Source organism: Caloenas nicobarica, chromosome 7 (genome assembly GCF_036013445.1).
Source record: "Caloenas nicobarica isolate bCalNic1 chromosome 7, bCalNic1.hap1, whole genome shotgun sequence".
In the NCBI taxonomy this organism is placed as follows: Eukaryota; Metazoa; Chordata; class Aves; order Columbiformes; family Columbidae; genus Caloenas; species Caloenas nicobarica.
Window position 1 is genome coordinate 10,215,872 of NC_088251.1, and position 20,181 is coordinate 10,236,052.

At 40.7% G+C, this 20,181-nt stretch overlaps 2 protein-coding genes across 4 annotated transcripts in view; one reads left to right on the forward strand and one right to left on the reverse strand.

Moving 5' to 3' along the window:
* VTI1A (vesicle transport through interaction with t-SNAREs 1A) overlaps positions 1-9,147 on the reverse strand; it is a 268,497-nt gene extending 259,350 nt beyond the window's left edge. For both annotated transcript variants that reach the window (XM_065638988.1, XM_065638989.1), the window contains exons 1-2: positions 8,951-9,147; positions 880-938 (exon numbers count right to left, since the gene is read on the reverse strand). In XM_065638988.1, the coding sequence (XP_065495060.1) occupies positions 880-938; positions 8,951-9,044 (153 nt within the window). In that variant the 5' untranslated portion in view covers positions 9,045-9,147. The remainder of the gene's footprint in view (positions 1-879; positions 939-8,950) is intronic.
* A 328-nt stretch (positions 9,148-9,475) lies between these two features.
* Positions 9,476-19,944, forward strand: ZDHHC6 (zinc finger DHHC-type palmitoyltransferase 6). Of its 2 annotated transcripts, none has more exons than XM_065638749.1 (10): positions 9,476-9,955; positions 11,233-11,324; positions 13,457-13,616; positions 14,440-14,601; positions 15,167-15,220; positions 16,388-16,555; positions 16,870-16,911; positions 17,315-17,460; positions 17,549-17,592; positions 19,391-19,944. In XM_065638749.1, exons 1-10 carry the CDS (start codon positions 9,707-9,709, stop codon positions 19,492-19,494), a joined length of 1,221 nt encoding a protein of 406 aa, XP_065494821.1. In that variant the 5' UTR covers positions 9,476-9,706; the 3' UTR covers positions 19,495-19,944. The 2 variants fall into 2 exon arrangements, with proteins under 2 accessions (XP_065494821.1, XP_065494820.1); XM_065638748.1 differs by having other exon boundaries at positions 9,695-9,955; positions 17,315-17,369; positions 19,391-19,480.
* The last annotated feature ends 237 nt before the right edge of the window (positions 19,945-20,181 follow it).

Below are 20,181 nucleotides of genomic sequence, written 5' to 3' on the forward strand. Positions count from 1 at the left end.
TACCCAAATCATTACTGTTTAGTTAGTAACCAAATCATTGATTCGAGTTGCTCAATTATAAGAATTTTCAGGCGAGGAGAACTCATTTCCTTTCCCTATTCTAACAGTCAGGTTACATTTGTGACACTAGACAGACCAAAAAAATTTGCAAGCAACAAACGAAAGCAACTTCAGGCAAGGAACTATTGGCTATGTGGGAAAAAGTCAGTGACAGCTGTCACCAACGCCCTTTGCTCAGTTACTCCATATGTACAAAATTTTACTTTTATACTCCATCCAGATGGAAGACGTGACACGTTGTAATGGGAACAAATTTTTTAAAAAAAGTCGCAGTTGCTTAACACATACTGCTTTCTTCTGTCAGTGCAGATCACTAACTAATGCTTGGTTAACATTTTTACCCTTCTCAGATCAATAACCCATACTACCATTGCTCCCTTGACCTCAAACACCTAAATATATTTATGCCTCACTTGCTAAAAGAGAAAAAATGATCTCCTGTTCTACAAGACAATCAGACAGACTAAATCAAGGAGGTTCATGGGTCCTGCAAGAAAAAAAATAAACAGTCCAGGTGTGCAAATATTTAACCCAGTTTCTCAAGTAAAAGACCTAATCCACAAGTCAAACCTGAAGCAGCCTGTAATAGCTTACAGTAATAATGCAAACTTTAAATCACTTAACACAAGATTAACACAAGCTACACTCCACTTCGGTATTTCATAGCCTCAAATAAGAACTATTTCAAAAATACTATTTCATTTTCTAATATATTATTGTTAAATACTTTAGGGCATTGTGTGTTTTGAATGTTACCACTAATGAACCTATTATTTTCCCAAGGAATTTGCAGTTAACATATGAAAAGCCAAAACATACCAGTTCCCTTGCTTCTTCGAGCTGTTTCTCAACATTTGCAACCATCTGCTTCTTGTCATCTGAAACAGAATTGTGAAAATACCAATATAACTGTGCTCTTGCCATGAAAGAAAAATATACCATTTCAAAAGCTTGTATGTATCAGTTAAATCTGACTCCAGGGATTTATTCTGTGTGATATGATCAAACACTGCAATACTCGCATTAGTAATTACAAAAAAAAAAAAAAAAAGAAGTTAGAGCTGCTCCAGGTGTAGAAGTTCTGCCTCAGCAGGTGACTGCTGGGTGTGTACTAATGCATGAGAAGACACATACTTACACCAAATGGAAAAAAAATACTTAAGAACAAAGGCTTATCCTATTTATTTGCAAAATATGAGATGCACAAAACCAAGCATCCCACTTATAAATCCCACTTATAATGAATCCAGGTACTGAAGAAAAATGAGGTTTCTATTCCTCTGTTCCTATGCTGGGTGTAGAACTTCGTTTCTTCTGCTTTGACAGAAACAACATGAAATGCCATGGGAACTACAAGAAAAACACTGTCTTCTAGCAGCAGTAAAAAATTAGTAATAAAAGATAAAAATGTGAAAAAACCCACCTAGAATCAGTTATAGGTTATACGTAGCAATCATCATTCACCAGGTTCCCCAACAAGTCTATACCCCAGCTATAGAGAGCGTGTCTGACTTCCAACCTGCCTCTAACCAACCATTCTCAGGCAGAGCATCCAATATGAACTGACATTCAGCATCATGTCTGCCAAATATTCCAACTGCTTGACCACTTGGTTTGTTACACAATGAAAGAGGACTTTCTGAGGAATATTCAGTCACTGGATAATAAAAAGTCCCCACATTGTTTAACTCCTGTGGGCATTCGGGGCTGCAATACTGGCACTTGCACCACCTCCTACCTCTCTCATGGGCACATCTTCCATCCTTCTGACTATAAATCCACACCTTCATAGAATCACAGAATCATTTCGGTTGGAAGAGACCCTCAGGATCATTGAGTCCAACCATAACCTAACTCTAGCATCAAACCATGTCCTTAAGAATCTCATCTAAAGCCCTTTTAAACACCTTCAGTGATGGTGACTCCACCACTTCTCTGGGCAGCCTGTTCCAATGCCTGACAACTCTTTCCGTGAAGAATTTTTTCCTAATATCCAATCTAAACCAAAACTCTGCACTTACAATCCTTCACACGAAGAGCATCATGAGACATCTGTGCTGGTGGTTTGCCTGATGAAGCATATAAAAAGTGAATCATACAAAAGTATCTCCAGTCATTGCTCTCCAGAGATCATGCTGGATAAGTCTACGTTGGCACAAGAGACTTTATTGTGTATCTTCAGACATCATGATTTTCTTTTTCAACCTGAATTACTTTGCTTCTCTTCCACATGATGTCTTTGTATCCTAGAACTGACACATTAAATATCAAAAGAGACTATCTGATTATCTCCTTTGATCCTCTGCATGCCACTGAATTTCAAGAGGGACTCTATTAAATTAATATAATTTAACTTATGCTGAAATGCTTTACTTTTTTGAGCAAACTTAGTGCCACAGGCAGGAATCAGGGGATGCTGAGGCAGCAACCAAAACCAGAATTTCTGCCATATAAAATAAAACGTGCTCTTAAAACAATCTTCCTTAAAAGTAACAGAACCACTTCTGGAAGTACTATATTGCTACAGAGTTTTTGGTGAAGCATCCCCAGCATAAGCAAGTCATGTTCCAGCTGAGCCCTTCCACGGGACCCTGTCCATCTATCTTCTCCTTTACATAAGATACTCCACACTCTCATTTAAGGACATGCAAACATCATGATCTGTCCTTCTTCACATATACATTGGAGCTCTGCCTGCAGAGAGGGTCAGGCTCAGAAACATCTTTCCACCTTTAAGATAATGCAGAGATCTTTGCAGATAATCAGCTATTCAAGGACTAGAAAAGCTGTCTTCTGAGGATACAACACTATGTCTAGCAAAACATAGCTAGAATAAAACCTTGAAGAACACTGAAGCCCCCTGAGGAAAGGGAATTCTGCCAGTGACACACACGAGAAATTAGAGCTCACCTCTAAATCCTCCCAGAGTTTCCCTTCTTATCCTTGAAAGGGACACAGAATTTAATCAAATAATCCTCTCTATAAAGCTAAAGCCATGGAAAAACAGCATCTTTCTTGCAAATCTGGAATTCACGCTGCCATGTCTGGTGGGTTCTACTACAGCAGAAGATGCAGGAAACGCTCATTTCTGTGCAGCATTTCTAGTTCTCTGCAAGCAACGTCCTTCTTTAATTCCCCACCAGGTTCTCATGATGGCACGCAGGCCAGAAAATGTAATGGTTAGTGATTTATCTACCTAACATAAGCAAACCCAAAAGAAAACAGAATCTGCCACTTATTTGCCCACACATTTTGATTGTCCTACCCAGCATTCCAAAACACCTCCGTTCTTTCCTTCATTTGGAAGTGGGCAAGATGTTGATGGACGAAAGGAAAAACAACATAAGATACAAAACACACAATACCACTTTATTGAAGCTGAAATAAAATTTTAAAATATAGCAGCAGAAAATAAATGTACCATAGAAATTTCAGCATTTCCCCAAGTTTTACTGGATTACAATTTCCATACATGTTAAGTAACCTGAAATTTAGGGAATAGAGTTGTGGTTTTGGGAAAGATACTTCATGCTGTACAAATTTGGTGTATACTTGTGATTACAAGAACTATCTGTTACTCCACTGACCAGCAAGATCTTACCCAGTCACAGAGATACTAAGGTACAGGGTTTTGAAACTGAAACTGCTTCCATAAAATTGAGGAGGCATTCAAATGATCTTCAATGGTTTAGTTATTCAAATTTTAAGCTCACTCCGGAGTTCCATTTTAACATCATCCCAGATTTATCAATATATAATCATGCAGCTGGTGACTAAGGCAACTGCTGGGAGCGAGGCCTTCAGACAACAGGCTTTTGCTGTTCCTTCAAACACAGATGTGTGAGCAGGCACATGGCAACATTCCAGCACCACAGCTCCGGAGCAACATCTTACAGATCTGCAAGAAAGCAGCTGAACTTGTGGCAACTCCTGACCCTCTTGGCCAGTAATTTTAGGACTGTATAAATGTAACTACTCCTACATTTATACAGTCTTAAAATTACATTTGGCCCTTTGAAGGCAACTGCGAGGCTGACGTGGCCCCCCGTGAAAATGAGTTTGACACCCCTGCTCTAGGACACAAAATACCATGTAGTCCCCAGAGCAAGAAGGGGTGGCAGGACCCAGCAGGGTCACTTTGGTAAGGAAAAGCAAGCTTACCAAAGCATAAGTAGCACCCACTTGGTTTCACTTTCTTCCTCCAGCGGCATCCATGTAAAATCCTGGTGGGAATATGGTGCCTGGAGCCACCTGCCTGCAGGGCTGCCAACACTGCTAGGTCTGCTCTTGAGATCAGCAATAGCAGCATGAAATGCTACAACACTATCAATCAGAAAGCACTCGCTGGAATGGTTTTCAAACCATTTACTTTCAGTTTTACTGCCATGGTTAAGCTAAGGAAACAACTTATTTCACAGTCAGAATCCCCACAGAAAGGAAGGCACAATATCCACAGGACGACTTGCTCAGAGACTGCAGGTGAGGTCAGAGGTAATTAGAGAAAAAGAAGCTTGCCACTAATTTAGTAAATCAGGACAAACAAGTTATGATCCAATTAAAGATTCTCATCTTACTGACTGTACTACTCCACTGTGTCTTAGTAGTTTTCAATCTGCCCGCTTGAGGTCCGTTCCAACCCAAACCATCCTATGATCGTTTCCTTAAATACATTTCCATCATATGAAATAATGAAAAGGGTTTTTTCATAACTTTTTTATCTTAATTCATTATTGATAATATCCTTCAAAGAAAATAAGAAACAATGCTCCATCAAATATGTCTCACTTTAGAAAAGAATTTTTGTCTCCACGTTGCCAGAAACAATGTCCCAAATAAGATATTGCATGTAGCTTGCATAATGTAACTGGTCAAATTGACAAAATATGGATACAATATGGAAACAAAAGTGTTTGTTGGGCTTTTTTTCCTCTGGGTAAGGACTGCAAACAAATTCATTCTGTGTTTGTACACAAGGTTGTATCACTTTCTTAAAAGAAACAAGCTTTTACTACATTTTTCTCAGTTCTTTCAGCTTTGCCCTTGCATTGGTCACTGGTTTGTCCCACAAAATACAGTGGTTACAGAAAAGCAGAAATCTGCCTAGAAATGTAAAAAGATAACACAGCATTAGTGTGAACTCAAAACAAATAAAGAGATGAAAATAAATCTGGACCAAGACTGAGTAGTCTCATTGCTTATGGAATCGCTTCTTTTTATTAGTACGTGCTGAGGAAGAGACTGAGTAACAAAGGGCTTCAGTGCATAGACCACTTGCAGATTTTGCAACACTGGTCGAGGTGGTTTACACGTTCATCACTGCCAGAAGTTACAGTCCAATAGCAGAGACAAATGGAACGATACATGTATTTCTCTCTTTGGGTTATAAAACTGGGTTCGAGAGGCACAACGTAATAAGCCAGACCTGAAGTGGAGAGAGTCAACTACAGTACGGGGGTACAACAGAAAATTAAAGTGGGAGTTTCTTCAGCTAAATCTGTCAGAGACTGAAATACAGTGCTTTGATTGCCCAGTAGAAAATGCAGGTATTGAGTATCAGAAGAATGACAACACTGAAGTCTAAAACCATCATGACCCAGAGGCTACTGAGCTGGGAAAAGACCAAGTATCATCATTTGTGCAGATAAAACTCTCTTTCAGATCAAGAAATTTATAAAAATTTTTGGTCAAATCACAAGACAGATGTTTCTCTGAAACACCAGGGCACATTAATAAAACACATCAGTCAATGATCTTCCTTCTTCAAAGAACTGCAGCAGCATCACAGAAAATCTATTTAAAAGCCATTTCTCTATTTAGAACACTCTAATTTTCCAGATGATGTCTGCCTCAACAGAAGACATTTCTTCCCAAGATGTTCTATTGTCCCTGCTGCTTATTGTTTCTGTAGTATCAGAGTCTCTTTGTTACATTTCTTGCTGAACTATTTATGCATTTGTGACAACAGGATTGTTTGTTGAGACATCATCCTCCCAGAACACGAGATAGCATCAAGTCCTGACAACAACGAATGCAGGAATGTTGCAAAAACAATTAACCAGTATTTCTCCAATTCAACTGAACACGAAGCTTACAGCAGGTCCATCTTGGGCAGCAGAAGGAAATAAACCAGTCACTAGACTCCTGGAGATCTCTCTGTATTATGCAGAAGTAGCACAAGCCCTTACACCTTTTCATCGTGCTTCTTCCAGCGTGGAGGAAGAAGGCCATCAGCAATATCTCTCAAATCACTGCTGCTGAAAACTGGCACCTCACGTGCATCTCTCCTGACATGCCCCTCCCACCTCATAATCCTCTTTTTGAGGCTCTCCCAGCCATCTCCAGAAGAACTAACTGGAACTTCTAGTGATGAAGCAGCAAAGATCTTGCAAATATTCCTATTAAGAAACAAGGGAAAAATGTGTATTTAAAAATATTTCAATTAAAGTGTTGAGCACAGTCAGAGATTTATTTTTCCAGGTGGTCAAACACCTCTATTAGGTAAAAGTACAATTTGTTTTCGAATTGTAAATGATTTTTTTGCTAATGAAAGACAGAATAGTCCTGAAAACTGAAACAACACACTCACAATGCAAGCCAGTCCAAACCATGTATGACCAGCCCCAAATCCTAAAATGGAAAAGCCGCCTCTTAGGAAAAAAAAAATCCAAAAAACAAAAAAACCCCACCAAATACAAATAAAAACCCCACCAAAAACAAACAAACAAACACCAAAAAAACCAACAAGAAAAACATTGCCTTATCTTGAGGCCATTTAGCCCACTACCACTCTACTGGTCCCGCAGGGAACATGCATTCTTTCTCCTCTTAGAGGATGGCAAATTCTAAAATAAACCTTCTAATGGCCACATAAAAGAATAATGATTTCAAAGCCTGCTGCTTCTAGGCTATGTCACTGTTTAAGACAATACTCTTTAAATATCTCATATTTAAGCTCCAAAGTCTCCCTAAGTGAATAAGGGAGAGTGACTCAAGGAGAGGATTATGGAAATCCACTACTACTAAGCAGAATATTCTCCCTACTATTAAACAGACACTGATGACTTCTAAAATCTATACAATTAGGAAATTAAATCTCTACTCTTCTTCCAGGGATCAGTGTAGCACTATGGATTTTCAGAAGAGGAGCCCGTAGTGCATTTCTGGTGTCTCTCTATTCCTACAAGAGATTCTTACATCCAGTCTGTTTGAAAGTGAACAACCCTTCGTGAGGCAGTGGGAAATACTGCCTTGATTAGGTACTTTAAATTAGTGAAGAATTCACTGCATCCTCTCAGTAAATTGCTCCAGTGGCCATTTACAGGTCAAATATAATTTCTCAGCAGACTAAATTATACCAGTTCGAAGTTTAAATCACAGGAATGCTTTGTGTCACTCCCTTCTTCATGTTCTAAGTCCCCATTACAAGACAGAAAAAGCTTTCTAGCTCATAAGTACCTGCAGATTGTGACTGAATTATCCCCCTCTGTCTTTTCTGTTAAGCTCAACAGCAAATAAGCTTTGTTAGGCCAATGAAAAGGCATAGTTTCCTGTGCTTTAACCATGCCTGTAACTGGTCACTGAATCCCAATTTATCAGAAGACTTTCTAACTTGCTAAGATTAGAATTGGACATAACCTTCCAGAAATCAAACACGTTTTTACTCAGAATCCCCCTGTTTATTCATTTCAGATTTATTTTGGACCTCTGAATTAATGTTGCACTGAAATAGTACGTTTTAGTTGAGCACCTACCTCAAATCCTGTTTAGAGTCACTGCTTCATCACTTCATGATGCATTTCCCACTCTAAAAGCAGGACGTTATACTTTGGTCTCGGATGCCTATTTTTGCCTTTAGTCATACGGAAAAGTACACCATTAGCGTGCGTTCATTCCCTCCTTATATGATATCCACTTCTATGATTTAATTATCCTAAAGCTTTGGGAAATGTGCATAGGAAGCAGAGGCAGAAATATTTAATGACCTGGAAACAGACGAGGCATTAAGCTGAGCTACATGAAGGACAGATGAGAAATCCACTAGTGTCAGTTTCCCTCTGTCTCCTATTAGGAGCCCTGTATTAGGGCACTGATTTGTATGCGCTGGAAGATTCAGCTGGACTGGTTAAACACTATAATTTTCAGCTTTCTATCTCTAACACTCTTACAGAAATTATTGTGTCTGCTGCAGGGATACGTCATGAATCAGACCATGAATGCCGCAGGCTACTGACAAACACATTAAAGTAAATGAACGCTGATTTATTTGAATCTGCTCCTACATGTGAGTCACCACAGTCAATTACCCAAACCAAATGTTTTAAGAGAACGCAGCAAAAATACAGACTCGGATTAAATCGTGCACAAATTCTGCTTATGCCATATGAAGAAGGCTTGATTTCCGTTACTGATGTTGTGGCACGACCACGATAAACGCTGGTACAGGACACAACCCCCAGCTCTGACCCTGCTCTGCGGTCGCCTCAACTTTGCATGGCCCCACGGCAGGTCAGGAGGGAAGGGCTGATCCTTCCCGCTGAACGACAAAACAACACCCCGTCAGGTTATTCTTAAGACATTTCACTCGCTGCTCGGAGAGATGTGCACCCGGGGCAGGGAGCTGAACCCCGACTCTGCTGTGTGAGGAGCAAGAAAACACATTCGGGTGCCGGGACACGGAGACAGACCGGGCTCCGGTCACACCACCAGCCCCCGCCGCCGCCACAAGCGCCTGTTGCTGGGAAGCCGGCGGCTCTGGGAGCCGGGGAGGCTCCTACAGACGAGCAGGACGGGCCCGCGGTGCGGGGCGAGAGCAGCGGCGGGGGGAGCCCAGCACGCCGGGCGGCCACGGCCTCTCCGCGGGCCCCCCCCGCCGCAGGCGCCCCTCGCTCACCTCCTACCAGCTTGGGCACCTTCCCGATCCTGCCCGTGATCTCGGCCGTCAGCACCGCGAAGTCCTGCTCGTAGCTCTCGAAATCGGAGGACATGGCGGCGGCGCTGGAGGACAGGGGGTGAGACGCCGCGGCCCCGCTGCGCTCCGCGGACAGCCCGCGCTCAGCCGGTGCGCTCAGCCGCTCCGCACCGAGCCGCTTCCGCGTTCTGCTACGCGCTAAGGCGTCCCCCTCGCCGGCGGGCGCCTCGCCGCGGGTTCCGGCGGAACTCTGCGCCTCCGCTCAGGCGCTTTAACCAGCACGGCCCGGCTGCCGCTGCCGCCCCGCCACCCGCTGGCGGCCCGAGCTGCAGCCCCAGAGGCGGCCCGCTCGTGGCCGGCGCCCCGGGACCCCGCAGCGCCCGCGCCCCGCAGTGTAACCCCGCTGCTTCAGCGGAGCGGGGCCGGAGGAACGAGGCTGCGGCGCCACCTGCGGGACGCTGTTTCCCGGCGGGACCGTATTGCGAACGGACGGGGGCGGTGGCTGACCCGCAGGCCCCGGCGGGCGGAGGCGAGCGCGGGCTCCGCTCCGCCTCCCATCCCGGGCCGGCGGGGCGGGGCCGAGGCCCGGCGGGCCCCGACACCTCCCCTTCCCTTTCCCCTTCCCTTTCCCCTTCCTCAGGGCGCTCCCCCTCTCTCGGCAGCCGGCGCGGGTCTGAGCGCGGCGGGAGCCATGCGCGGCGGCGGGGCGGCGGCGGGCGGGCGGCGGTAGCAGCGGCCATGGGCGGGCCGGGGGGGCTGCCCCGGGCGCGGCGGCTGTGCCACTGGGGGCCGCTGGTGGCCCTGGCCGTGGTGGCCGTGTGCTCCGCCACCGCCATGGCGGACGCCGCGCTGTGGTACTGGCCCCTGGACACGGCCGGGGGAAGCGTCAACTTCCTCATGCTCCTCAACTGGACCGTCATGATCCTGTACAACTACTTCAGCGCCATGTTTGTGGGCCCGGGGTACGTCCCGCTGGGCTGGACGCCGGTAAGCGCTGCCGTTCCATCGCCTCCTCCCCGGGGCCGGGCGGGGGAGCGCGGGCTGCCCTGGTGCCGGGCCGGCCTCTCCGAAAGGAGCGTGTGGAGATCAGAAAAACAGCAGAAATCGCGCATCTCTTGGTGCCACCTCCGCCCCACCTCAGGCCGCCCCCTTCTCCTGAGCTCGTTTTGACATCTCCACTTTCTCCCGCTTTTCGGTGTTTCCAGTGTGCTCCGGGTTACCCCATCCCGTCCCAGCTCTGTCAGATCTGGGGCTGAACGGGAATTCTTGCCCGTGATGTGTTTGTTACAGGTGCTGCTCAATGCAACAAGCGCTGTCAGCCGGGAGTGAGAACTTCAGGGTTTTCTGCATGCTCATGCAGACGTTGTTGTATTGAAGACTTTGCTGTTAGTAATAAAGGTTACAAGAACTGAATTAAGCAAATTTAAATTTATCTGAGACAGAAAACTAGATGTTTATCCTGTGTTCAATACAGGATTATAAGCTAAGGTAGAAATTTGCATTTCCTTGGCTTCAGTAATCTCTTGACAGTGTAGTAGTCAATGATACAGGTTCAGTATCTCAAGACAACCACCTGGAGTTTGTGTTCCAGGGGCAGGATATAAATATTAGTAATAATCATATTTCTGCTTGTGGAGTATTTCTTAGGACAGAGTCTAGTGAGAGGAGCATCCTGATGTAGTCCTAGCAGGACAACCGGGTATTGCGCTTCATGAACAGGTTTTGGCCAGTACTTGCTATCTATCAGCCTCCCTGTCTCATCTTGCTGTACTTGGTGTATGTGTGTGAGAGAAAGAGAGTGGCAAATAAGAGTTAGTTGAACATTAATGCCTACCTGTACCATATCTTAGTAGTAAGCTTAGGTTGGCTCATGGTATAAAATGAAGAAACAAGGTGTACAAGCTGGGGTTTTTTTGTTTTATTTTGTAATTCTAAAGGCCTTATGCTGTTTTTTACTCTCAGAACTTCATTATGAAACCCTGTGTGTACAGTCACTCTTCCTGACAGAAGAACTGTTTATTTCTTTTAGCAACCAGCACTTTGAACAGCGGGAGATGGCTGTGTTCATAAACAAGAGATTATTTCATTTTGGGTTTTTTGTTTTGGTTTTTTTTTCCTCTCCTTGCCGCCTACCATTAAATAGGGTTGCGTTAGGAAACACACTGTCAGAAGAAAGTAAAGATGCTTAGGTTAGGAAAGTGCTGATATATGCGTTGCCAGTACAACTATGTATATGTCTAACATGTCTATTCCTCTGTTTAAAGGAAAAATCTCAGGATTGCATGTATCTCCAATATTGTAAAGTGTGTCAGTCTTATAAGGCACCACGTTCACACCACTGTCGAAAGTGTAACAGGTACTGGTTTTCTTTAATTTTTTTAAAGTCTGTATTAAAGCAGCTTCAAATGTAATTATGAGCTATTAATATAACTTGTTTTTCCAAGTCTTGTATTGCACATTTTTAGAAGGCTTCCATATGAACACTATACCTGTTTCAAGTATTTCCACTTCCTAGTTGTGTGATTTCAATACGGATTTACTATGTTCTATTATAGTTTAATAAATTGTCTTTAATATTTTCTTTTTAGCTCGAAATCGGTTTATCTTAAAAACTTCTTGACAGTATTAATAAAACACTGGAGTACTCTTTCAGGGAAGTGAGCCTGTGTAACTACCTAAAAATCTTTCAATCTTTTCTAAGTTCTGAGTCCAAACATTCATCTGCTCAGGGAGCAGAAAATCCTGTTCTGTCATCTCTCCAAATGGGAGTTAAATGGTGATTTGAGTGGAAATTTTGGACTGTTCCTTACTCTTGACTAAAGGATTTTTTTGAGGGGACTCGGTATGTAAGTGAACTAATAATCCTTTTCGTTCAACTATAAAAGTTTGTGCCTTGCTATGTGCTAGTCTTCCAACAGACTTGTTCTGAGGTAAAGAATGCTTCTGTTTTAAATAGCTGCACTGGAATTTAGTGTAGCTTGAAAAAAGCAAGCCACTTCAGCTGTCTGCAGTCCAGGCTGTAGTTGCTTTTGTCTTGGGTTTACTGGGCAGGTCTTCTTCTGAAGGACTATTAAAGAACATGGTAAAAGGAAACCACAGCATACACGTTCATTTGTTATTTCTATAAACACGGGATGGGCAGTCTGTGCTTTTAGGAAGTAGAGGCTGAAACTGTGGAGCACTGCTGTAATTTGGCTGCATCATCCTGAGATTTAAAATTAGACACTTTTCCTTGAGCGATGATCTTTACACTGAGGGCTTAGTAGAAAATGTTGGCAGATCCTGATGATTCTCTTTGCAAAAACAAGTTATTTAAATAATTTATCTTTTGTCAAGTGAAACAGAAGAAACTGCAGCATGGTCTTCAAATCATTTTGCTGATACACTCTAAGAATTTTCTGCCCCCTCAACTCTGGCCAGAGTAGCTCATTCTGCACGAATTTCCAGCCTGTTGCTATGCAGTAGGTAACTTAAATCGTCGCTGAAAGTCTTCTATGCTATGGCAAGTTTCAGTGCATGAATGGAGTCACGACTTGTGGCCCACCTGAGCAGGGTGAGGTTTCTAGCTAAGTTCTAGGAACTTCTTCAAAAACACTTGTGCTTATAGTTATATGTCCAAGAACTTGTACAGTAGCAGTTGAACATATGCTGATAAAGAATTGTTAATTCTTTAAAAGGGAGAAACTGAACTTCCCATTGGGAATGGACTAGCTTAAAAGATCAGTAGTGCCAAAACAATTCAATTTTCTTTTCAGAGGAGCTGAATATTTTTGCAATTCAATCCTTTGTTTATCACTTTGGTTTGGTGCAGATAAATTGCAACATTATAATTAGTGAGTTTTATACCTGTTAAGTTAAATCAATGCAATTTGAGAAGTGGACAAATCTTTTATCAAGTATTTGTTTGCACGTGTAAGTTACATCAAAATAACCCGCTTTATTTTGAATACAAGAGTGTCTCTAGGTTGTTTACGCTTATTAAGTAGATTTTGAAAAGGACTTACAGTGGTGTGAGGTCAATACAGAGCGATTGATGAAGCTATGTATCTCTATGTGTTCTTTCTGCAAGTAGTTCACAAGGGATTTGATATTCCCTTTATTTTCCTGGTGTGCTTATTTTAAAAAAATGGCAATAGTATTAGCGCTTAATTATTGTGTTGATAGTTCTACTGTGGCCCATACTAGGCCGCCGTCTCCTGGCTCTGGAATGTGGTGTTTATTGGCAACTAGCAAGTTCCAGTAAAGAGGAGGAGGGATAATTAGGGAGGGTAGGATTTGGGAGCATTTTTGTTTTGCTTTCTTTTACTCTACAACATGAGATATCATTCTGAATAGCAACAAAAAAAGAAACTACTGTATTGATCTGTTGGAAATTGGTGGGTTTAAATGAATGAATGAAGGCTGAGTAGTAGAAAGTTAGCTGTCCTTTGAGCTTTTTGAAAAACATCATATATGTCCTTTATACTAATCAATATTTTTTATTCACAGATGTGTCATGAAGATGGATCACCACTGTCCTTGGATCAACAATTGCTGTGGATACCAGAATCACGCATCTTTCACTCTGTTTCTCCTCTTAGCTCCACTGGGATGCATTCACGCTTCTTTCATATTTGTCATGACTATGTACACTCAGCTCTACAACAGAGTAAGAAAACATAATTGAATGCTTAAAATATTATTTAAGTCAGATAGTAACTTATCTCTGAAGTATGAGAGAATTTGGTTTCCTGAGAAAAAACACGTGTAATTCCTTGTTATTCTTTCAACACGTATTCTCAGTTCTGCTCTCTGCCTGTGAGAAGTATGTTCAATAATTGGAGAAGGATTCAGAGAAAATTCCTTCTATTTTCTTTTCTTTTCTTTCCTTTTTTTTTTTTTTTTCTATTGCTTGTCATAATCATTGGGAGTTTCCTAGAGCTTTTTCTGAGCAGCACTTTATATAAAGGGAAACAGGCTGTGTTTTGGCTGGCACAGGAACTGCTATTTATTTCCAACACACAAGTTAAATGCTATTTATTTTCTTTTGCTTGCCACTTTTTTAGAATCGTATCCTGTTCTTCTAGGGGAAAAAAAAGTACATTATTTTTGGAACTGAAGTAAATTATGTTGGATTTGTTTTTAAATGGAAAAAATTCACTGCAGCAACAATGAGCAAAGCTTGTTCTGAAATACATCCCTTATCTCAGATCCATGGTTGAGATTATGAGCTTTGATTTCAGCCTTTGTGGTTGCAATGAAGAGCTTGAAAACATCTACTGAATGTAACAGTTGAAGGCTGTGTGTTGTCTTTGCAGAGCAGTAATATTGTGGACTGCTATCTGCTAAAGCTTTCAGAGGAAAACCTGCAGTGTTTCCATTGAAAATGGGTACTGTGCCACGCAAACATCAGAGCCAGATTTCTTATTGGCAATTTGTTTTGTTTCAGCAGTCAGAATGTTCTAGAGCTGAATGATATTTTCCCTTTGCAGATATCTTTTGGGTGGAGTTCTGTAAAGATTGACATGAGTGCAGCCAAAAGAGACCCTCGACCTATTATTCCCTTTGGACTGTCTGCATTTGCTGCATCTTTATTTGCCTTAGGACTGGCACTAGGAACAACTATTGCTGTTGGTATGCTGTTTATTATCCAGGTGAGTCTATGGCTTCTGTTACAGAGAACTTAAAAGCTGGAGGTTTTCCCTGGTTGCAGAGCAGAAACAGAATTCAGAATTGAGACAGGAGCAGCTGTTTAGAGCTTGTGTTGCTGTGTAACTTTTCCAAGGTTTTATATTGCTTTCTTCCACTTCCTCTGTCGTTACCTCATTTTCTTAAATTATTTTTCATGGGAGAACTCAGAGGTGAAAATCTAATGAAATCAGAAAACATGAGATGGGCTTTGTAAACTCTCTAGAAAAGGCAAAATACTTGGTATTTCAGGAGTACATGCCTGATACATTACTTCAAATGTTTGAGATGTTTGGAAGGAAACAAGAATACGCTTGTAAGCATAAACTGAAATACTGTGTGATACTAAGTGTGTGGTTCTAGAGGAGAGCGTTAGCATGTATCTATGCTGAATCTTAACTTTGAATGTTTTATATGTTACCGTTAAGCCTATAAAAGTTTTGTTCTTTAAAGAAAATATAGTTTGTTAAATGAAGTTTTCTTTGCCTAGCTGAAAATCAACACTAATTTCACCTAATGCTTTTATTTTAGATGAAAGTAATTTTGACAAATAAAACTTCAATCGAGTCCTGGATTGAAGAAAAGGTAAGCTTTTATTACAGTATTCTTGTATTGTATTGCTACAAAGTTTATTTTTCACAATAATCAATTTTTTCTTTCACCTCTCTGAATTTAATCCAAAGGTGTCATTTCAATTCACATAACACCTACAACCAGCTTTTCCCTTACTGTCTCTGAAATTCACTGGAATAGATGAGAAATCATTTAACCGTATAGATTTTTGGGGTTTTGTTTGGGGGAATTGGTGTGAACATTGAACAATATTTGCTTTTAAGAGACTTTGCTTATCTTCTCAGAATATCTGGGTGTTTTTGTCTGAAACTTGAGTCGTCTTTGCCTCTCATTACACCTGCCTGTGTCTTTAATTGTCCACCTCCCCTACCCATTCTAGGTGGCATGTTTTGGCTCATGATTTTCCTCATTTCCTAATTCCCTGGTTAATCTTGGGAGGATTTTCCTTAGTTTTGAAGAGTACTAGAAAATAGTATATCTAGTCTTCTCTCCTTTAAATTTCTTTTTAATTTCCATATTTTTATAGAGGATTTCACAAGATTTTTCTAAAGAAATATAGCCAAGCAGCAGAAGCTAAGTTTAGGGGAATCAAAACTGACTCATGTTTGGAAACTAATTCAGTGCTACCAGGTTATTTTGTATAAATCCACAAACAATTATTATCTTGTTGTCTTTTTATTCTGTGTCAAAATTAGACAACACAAATGAAAGAAAACCCTGTTACAAGTAGAATTTGGAATAATCTGTTAAAATTTTTACTGTAAAACACAGTCTGTTAATATGTCCCTTCTGAAAACTGAACACAGACTGTAACATGTGTTTAATAAAATGACATTATTGCAGCAAAGAGAACAAACTCTCCTGTGGCTGCTCCACTAGATGTCATCATTACTGAAAGAATGAAAAGCTCCTGACTGCAGGATGTGGGAGATTCAGAGCATGCCTGTTTATGCAGTTCTTAGAGGTGGAATAGACGCTACCAATGTTTGCTCATGAACGTTAATCAAAGAATCCTGAGCTGTGGAAGTCTTTGTAACTGAGAAATAATCAGGCAGCAGTCTTTGAGAAAAGCCATAAAATAAAATCAGAGCACAGGGTGGATCTGGCCTTAATGTTTGCTGCTCAACTATGGTTTGTAGGTTATGTTTTTGTGTACCGTATTTCTTAATTATTTTTCAGGCCAAAGACAGAATCCAGTACTACCAAACAGGTGAGACCTTTATTTTTCCCTATGACATGGGAAGTAAATGGAAGAACTTCAAGCAAGTGTTTACATGGTCTGGGATTCCTGAGGGAGATGGTCTGGACTGGCCAGTAAGAGATGGCTGTCATCAATACAGTTTGACGGTAATTGCTCTTTGATGATATCTCAAGTTAATCCTCCCCACCATCCAATTGCCCACTTTCCTTCACTGTAATATACCAGCTTTTTAAATAACTAAAATAGACTTACTAGTAATACATATACTTAAGAAACAAAAGTTCTGCCAAATGTTTTCCCATTTTTGATAGACTAAAAAGTTATGCTTTTGTGAGGGCAAGTGCTAATGGTATTTCCTGTGTTTGTTGAATGGTTTTAATACCTGACTTCAATTTGTGTTGAATACGTAAATCCTCTTAAACTAAACATTGCCTAAATTTCTATTTATAATCATTTATAGATAGAGCAACTGAAACAGAAAGCAGACAAGCGAATAAGAAGCGTAAGTATTTGGGAAGTTTGGTCTGAAATGGCTTTGAAATATCCATATAAATAAACATAAGTAATTGCTGACACTATTTCTTTTATTGATTTTAAACATAGCAATTAAGTAAAGACTTTGTGTTTCCACACAAACAGTGTGCTGCAACCTCTGCTTAATTAAACTTAGCATTTAGCTTTCTTTGCATTTGCTCCTTAGTTTCCAAATAGTAAAAAAGGGGGTAATAAAGATGACTGTGCTTCATTGTTAAGCAGTTAATTTAAAATTTAGAATCCCTTTGACAGCCTTTGATATTATGCTCAAATCTAATGGTATGCTTGAATTGACTTTTTTGGTATAAAACTGTCAGCAAGGCCATAACTCCTTACAATAATATATTGTTGTGTTCTGTTCAAATTTATAGGTGCGGTATCGAGCAGTAGAAGATTACAGTGGTGTCTGCTGCCCTGTGACTAAAGGTGTTAAAACATTCTTCACAACACCATGCACTGAAGAACCTAGAATTGCACTGAGTAAAGGGGATCTGATTTTAGCCACAAGAGGCTTAAAGTTAGTGGCTCCACACCTTTATGTTTGGTTAAAAGATATATTGAGATGAGTTCTGGCATCTAATTACCTGTTACACTTTCTTCCCCAGACACTGGATGTATGGTGAGAAGATTCTCGACTCAGCTGGTGATGGTATGAAGCAGTTATTTTCACTTTTTCTTTTGAAAAATTACAAATCAATTTTATAGCTGTCTAGAAATGTGGACAATATTACGTGTTCATTTTTAAAATGTAGAATGACTGACCTTATTGCCATTATTTCATCTCCTCTAAAACCACACCTTTACATCTGGTAGGTCTACCAGTTTTGATAAATATTAAATGAATGTGTCAGACTGAAAGAACATTCATCTAGTAGTTTATTGAAGGTTGGATGGGAAGGGGGACACTTCTTATTCTAAGAAAAAATTAGACTTCTAGACTCTAAAAAGGTTAAGAGTGATTTCTTTTTTTGATATTTCAACAGCGGTCTGTCTTAAACACATTCAGATTTCTGACCTACACACACCACTTACACATAAGACCTGCGATTACTCTTTGTACACCTTAAAAACAAGGAGATTTTATGTCTTTGGTTTGGGATCTATTCCAAAAACCTTGACATGCATTTACATACCTAACTACAGCTGTCAAAGACATTAAGGGCACCTGCTGGTCTGCAGAGAGACAACATCACAGCCACCTGCATTGAAATTTTTACATTTTTTTACTTTAGCCCTCCTTTGTAGGAATGAGCTAAATTTTACCTGCCAGACTTTCCACTGGGAGTGTGTTGAATTCTGTTGTCTCTTCCAAGCAATTGTGAATTCATTGCATGTACATTCCTTGTTGGCAAAAGAGAGGCAGGCAACAGATTGGCTCGCTAGATTGAAATCACAAGATTGAAAGTGTCCTTGCTTTCCATGGGAGGTCTGAGGCCTTCGTGGACTAGAAGTGCTTTGGCAGCTCACTCCAATGAACTCTTTCAAACATCAAACCTAAACAAGTCATTGAATGAGCATGGTAATAGTTTGCATTGTGAAGATTAGCTGGGGGTATCTGTGCTCTATCAAATGACTTTTTTTAATTGGATGAAATGTGGTCTGGGTGGGGAACTTGGTGTTAGAGGCTGGATTAGAATTCAAAATAACATTGGCTTCAAAACTAAGCTGAGGTTTGTTAAGAATGTATAGCAAAATGCTATAAATAGGCAGTAATAACAAGCTGCACTAAAACAAGATGGAAAAATTAATGATTAAGTAGCAGTTCTTGTGAGGAAAGAGTCAGTCATAACCTTAAGATGAGTCAACACTTGCAAGAAGAAGAAAAAAGCACATAGCTTCCCAGATGCATAAAGTGATCTTTCCATCATACTCAACATTGGCAGAGACTCAGCTGAAATACTGCCACAAGTAAAAGCACTTACTCCATCTCAAGAAAGAGGGAGATAACTGTAAAGAGTTAGGAAGAAAACCATGAAAATAATCAAGAGTACTAGAAAATGTGACTTGTAAGGGGAAGCTGAAAGAATTGGGCTGACTTACCTGGAGAGGACAAGGAGAGAGGAGAAACCCAGAGTGTGTGCAAATAGTCATCAACTGCAACAAAGTCTGTTGTGGAGAAGGTGGTTGGCTGCTTCCCGTGTCCCTGGTGTGTAGAAAGAGAAGTTGTGGACTTGAGTTATAGACAGAAAGATTCAGAAAGGGTATTAGGAAAGATTTTCTAATAGGAAGGTAGAGTACCAGAAAACTTTGGAGAACTATGAAAACATTTTAGGCAATGGGAGAAACTCAGTGCATCCCCAGGCAGTGACATTAGCAATGACTTAGATGTCCTGCCTTGGAGAAGAAAATAAACTAGGTAACGTCTTGACATCTCTTCCAGTCTGGTGTCTTTGCTCTGTAGTGGTTCATATTTTGTTCCACATTAATGCAACTTTTCATGTCTTAAGGTGGAATAAGAGAACGAGGCTGGTTCCCCAGGAAATGTGTGGAAAAATGCCAATATGACTCAGAAATGGATCAAGCAGTGGATGGAGAGAAGAAACACAGATAGCCTTCTAATTTTTTAAACAAGAAATGGAATTTTTACTTCAGACCACAATCCTTTACTTGAAGTTTTCAGTATATTACTTTCAACTTAGGCAATATGTTAGGACAAGGTTTTCTTTTCCTCGCAGCTGAAAGGGTTGGGTATGCCTGTGCCATGGTTTGTGTACTTTTTAAACAATAAGTAATTGAAGAAGCCGTTCAGTGGACTGCCTTCAAGATGCATCTTTTTCATCCCATCTTTTTTTTTTTTTATTTTTGCTGTTTAAATTACATTCTGAGGGTTCATGTTTTAGGTTTTTCCCCAACCGCATCTGATTGTGATGCGTGCTGCCTATCTTTTGTATTTTATTTTCTCTGAAGCTGCCCCTGAAAACTATAAAATAAACATATGATTCAAATTCAAGATAAGATTCGTTACTTGTGACTTTTAATGATGTGACTTGTCCACCTCAAATAAATTATACATTCATATTCACTTGTGGATGATTTGTTCTTAGACCTACGAAAACTTTTTTATAGGTATGGGAATGTGAACTGACTGGGAAGGGAAGATTTCACTGTTCTACATTGTTTTTCACGGTTAGAAAGACTTCAGCTCTTGCTCTAAGAAGATGGATGTAGTTATTTTGGAAATTAATGTGAAAACCTCTAAACTGCATGGAATATTCTTAGTCTCAACTGCAATAGTTTC

Coding starts and splice junctions, on each gene's coding strand:
- ZDHHC6 (XM_065638749.1), top strand. CDS start 9,707: ATGGGCGGGCCGGGGGGGCTGCCCCGGGCGCGGCGGCTGTGCCACTGG. Junction 16,912..17,314: donor CAGACAAGCGAATAAGAAGC/GTAAGTATTTGG, acceptor TCAAATTTATAG/GTGCGGTATCGAGCAGTAGA. Junction 17,461..17,548: donor TTAGCCACAAGAGGCTTAAA/GTTAGTGGCTCC, acceptor TTTCTTCCCCAG/ACACTGGATGTATGGTGAGA.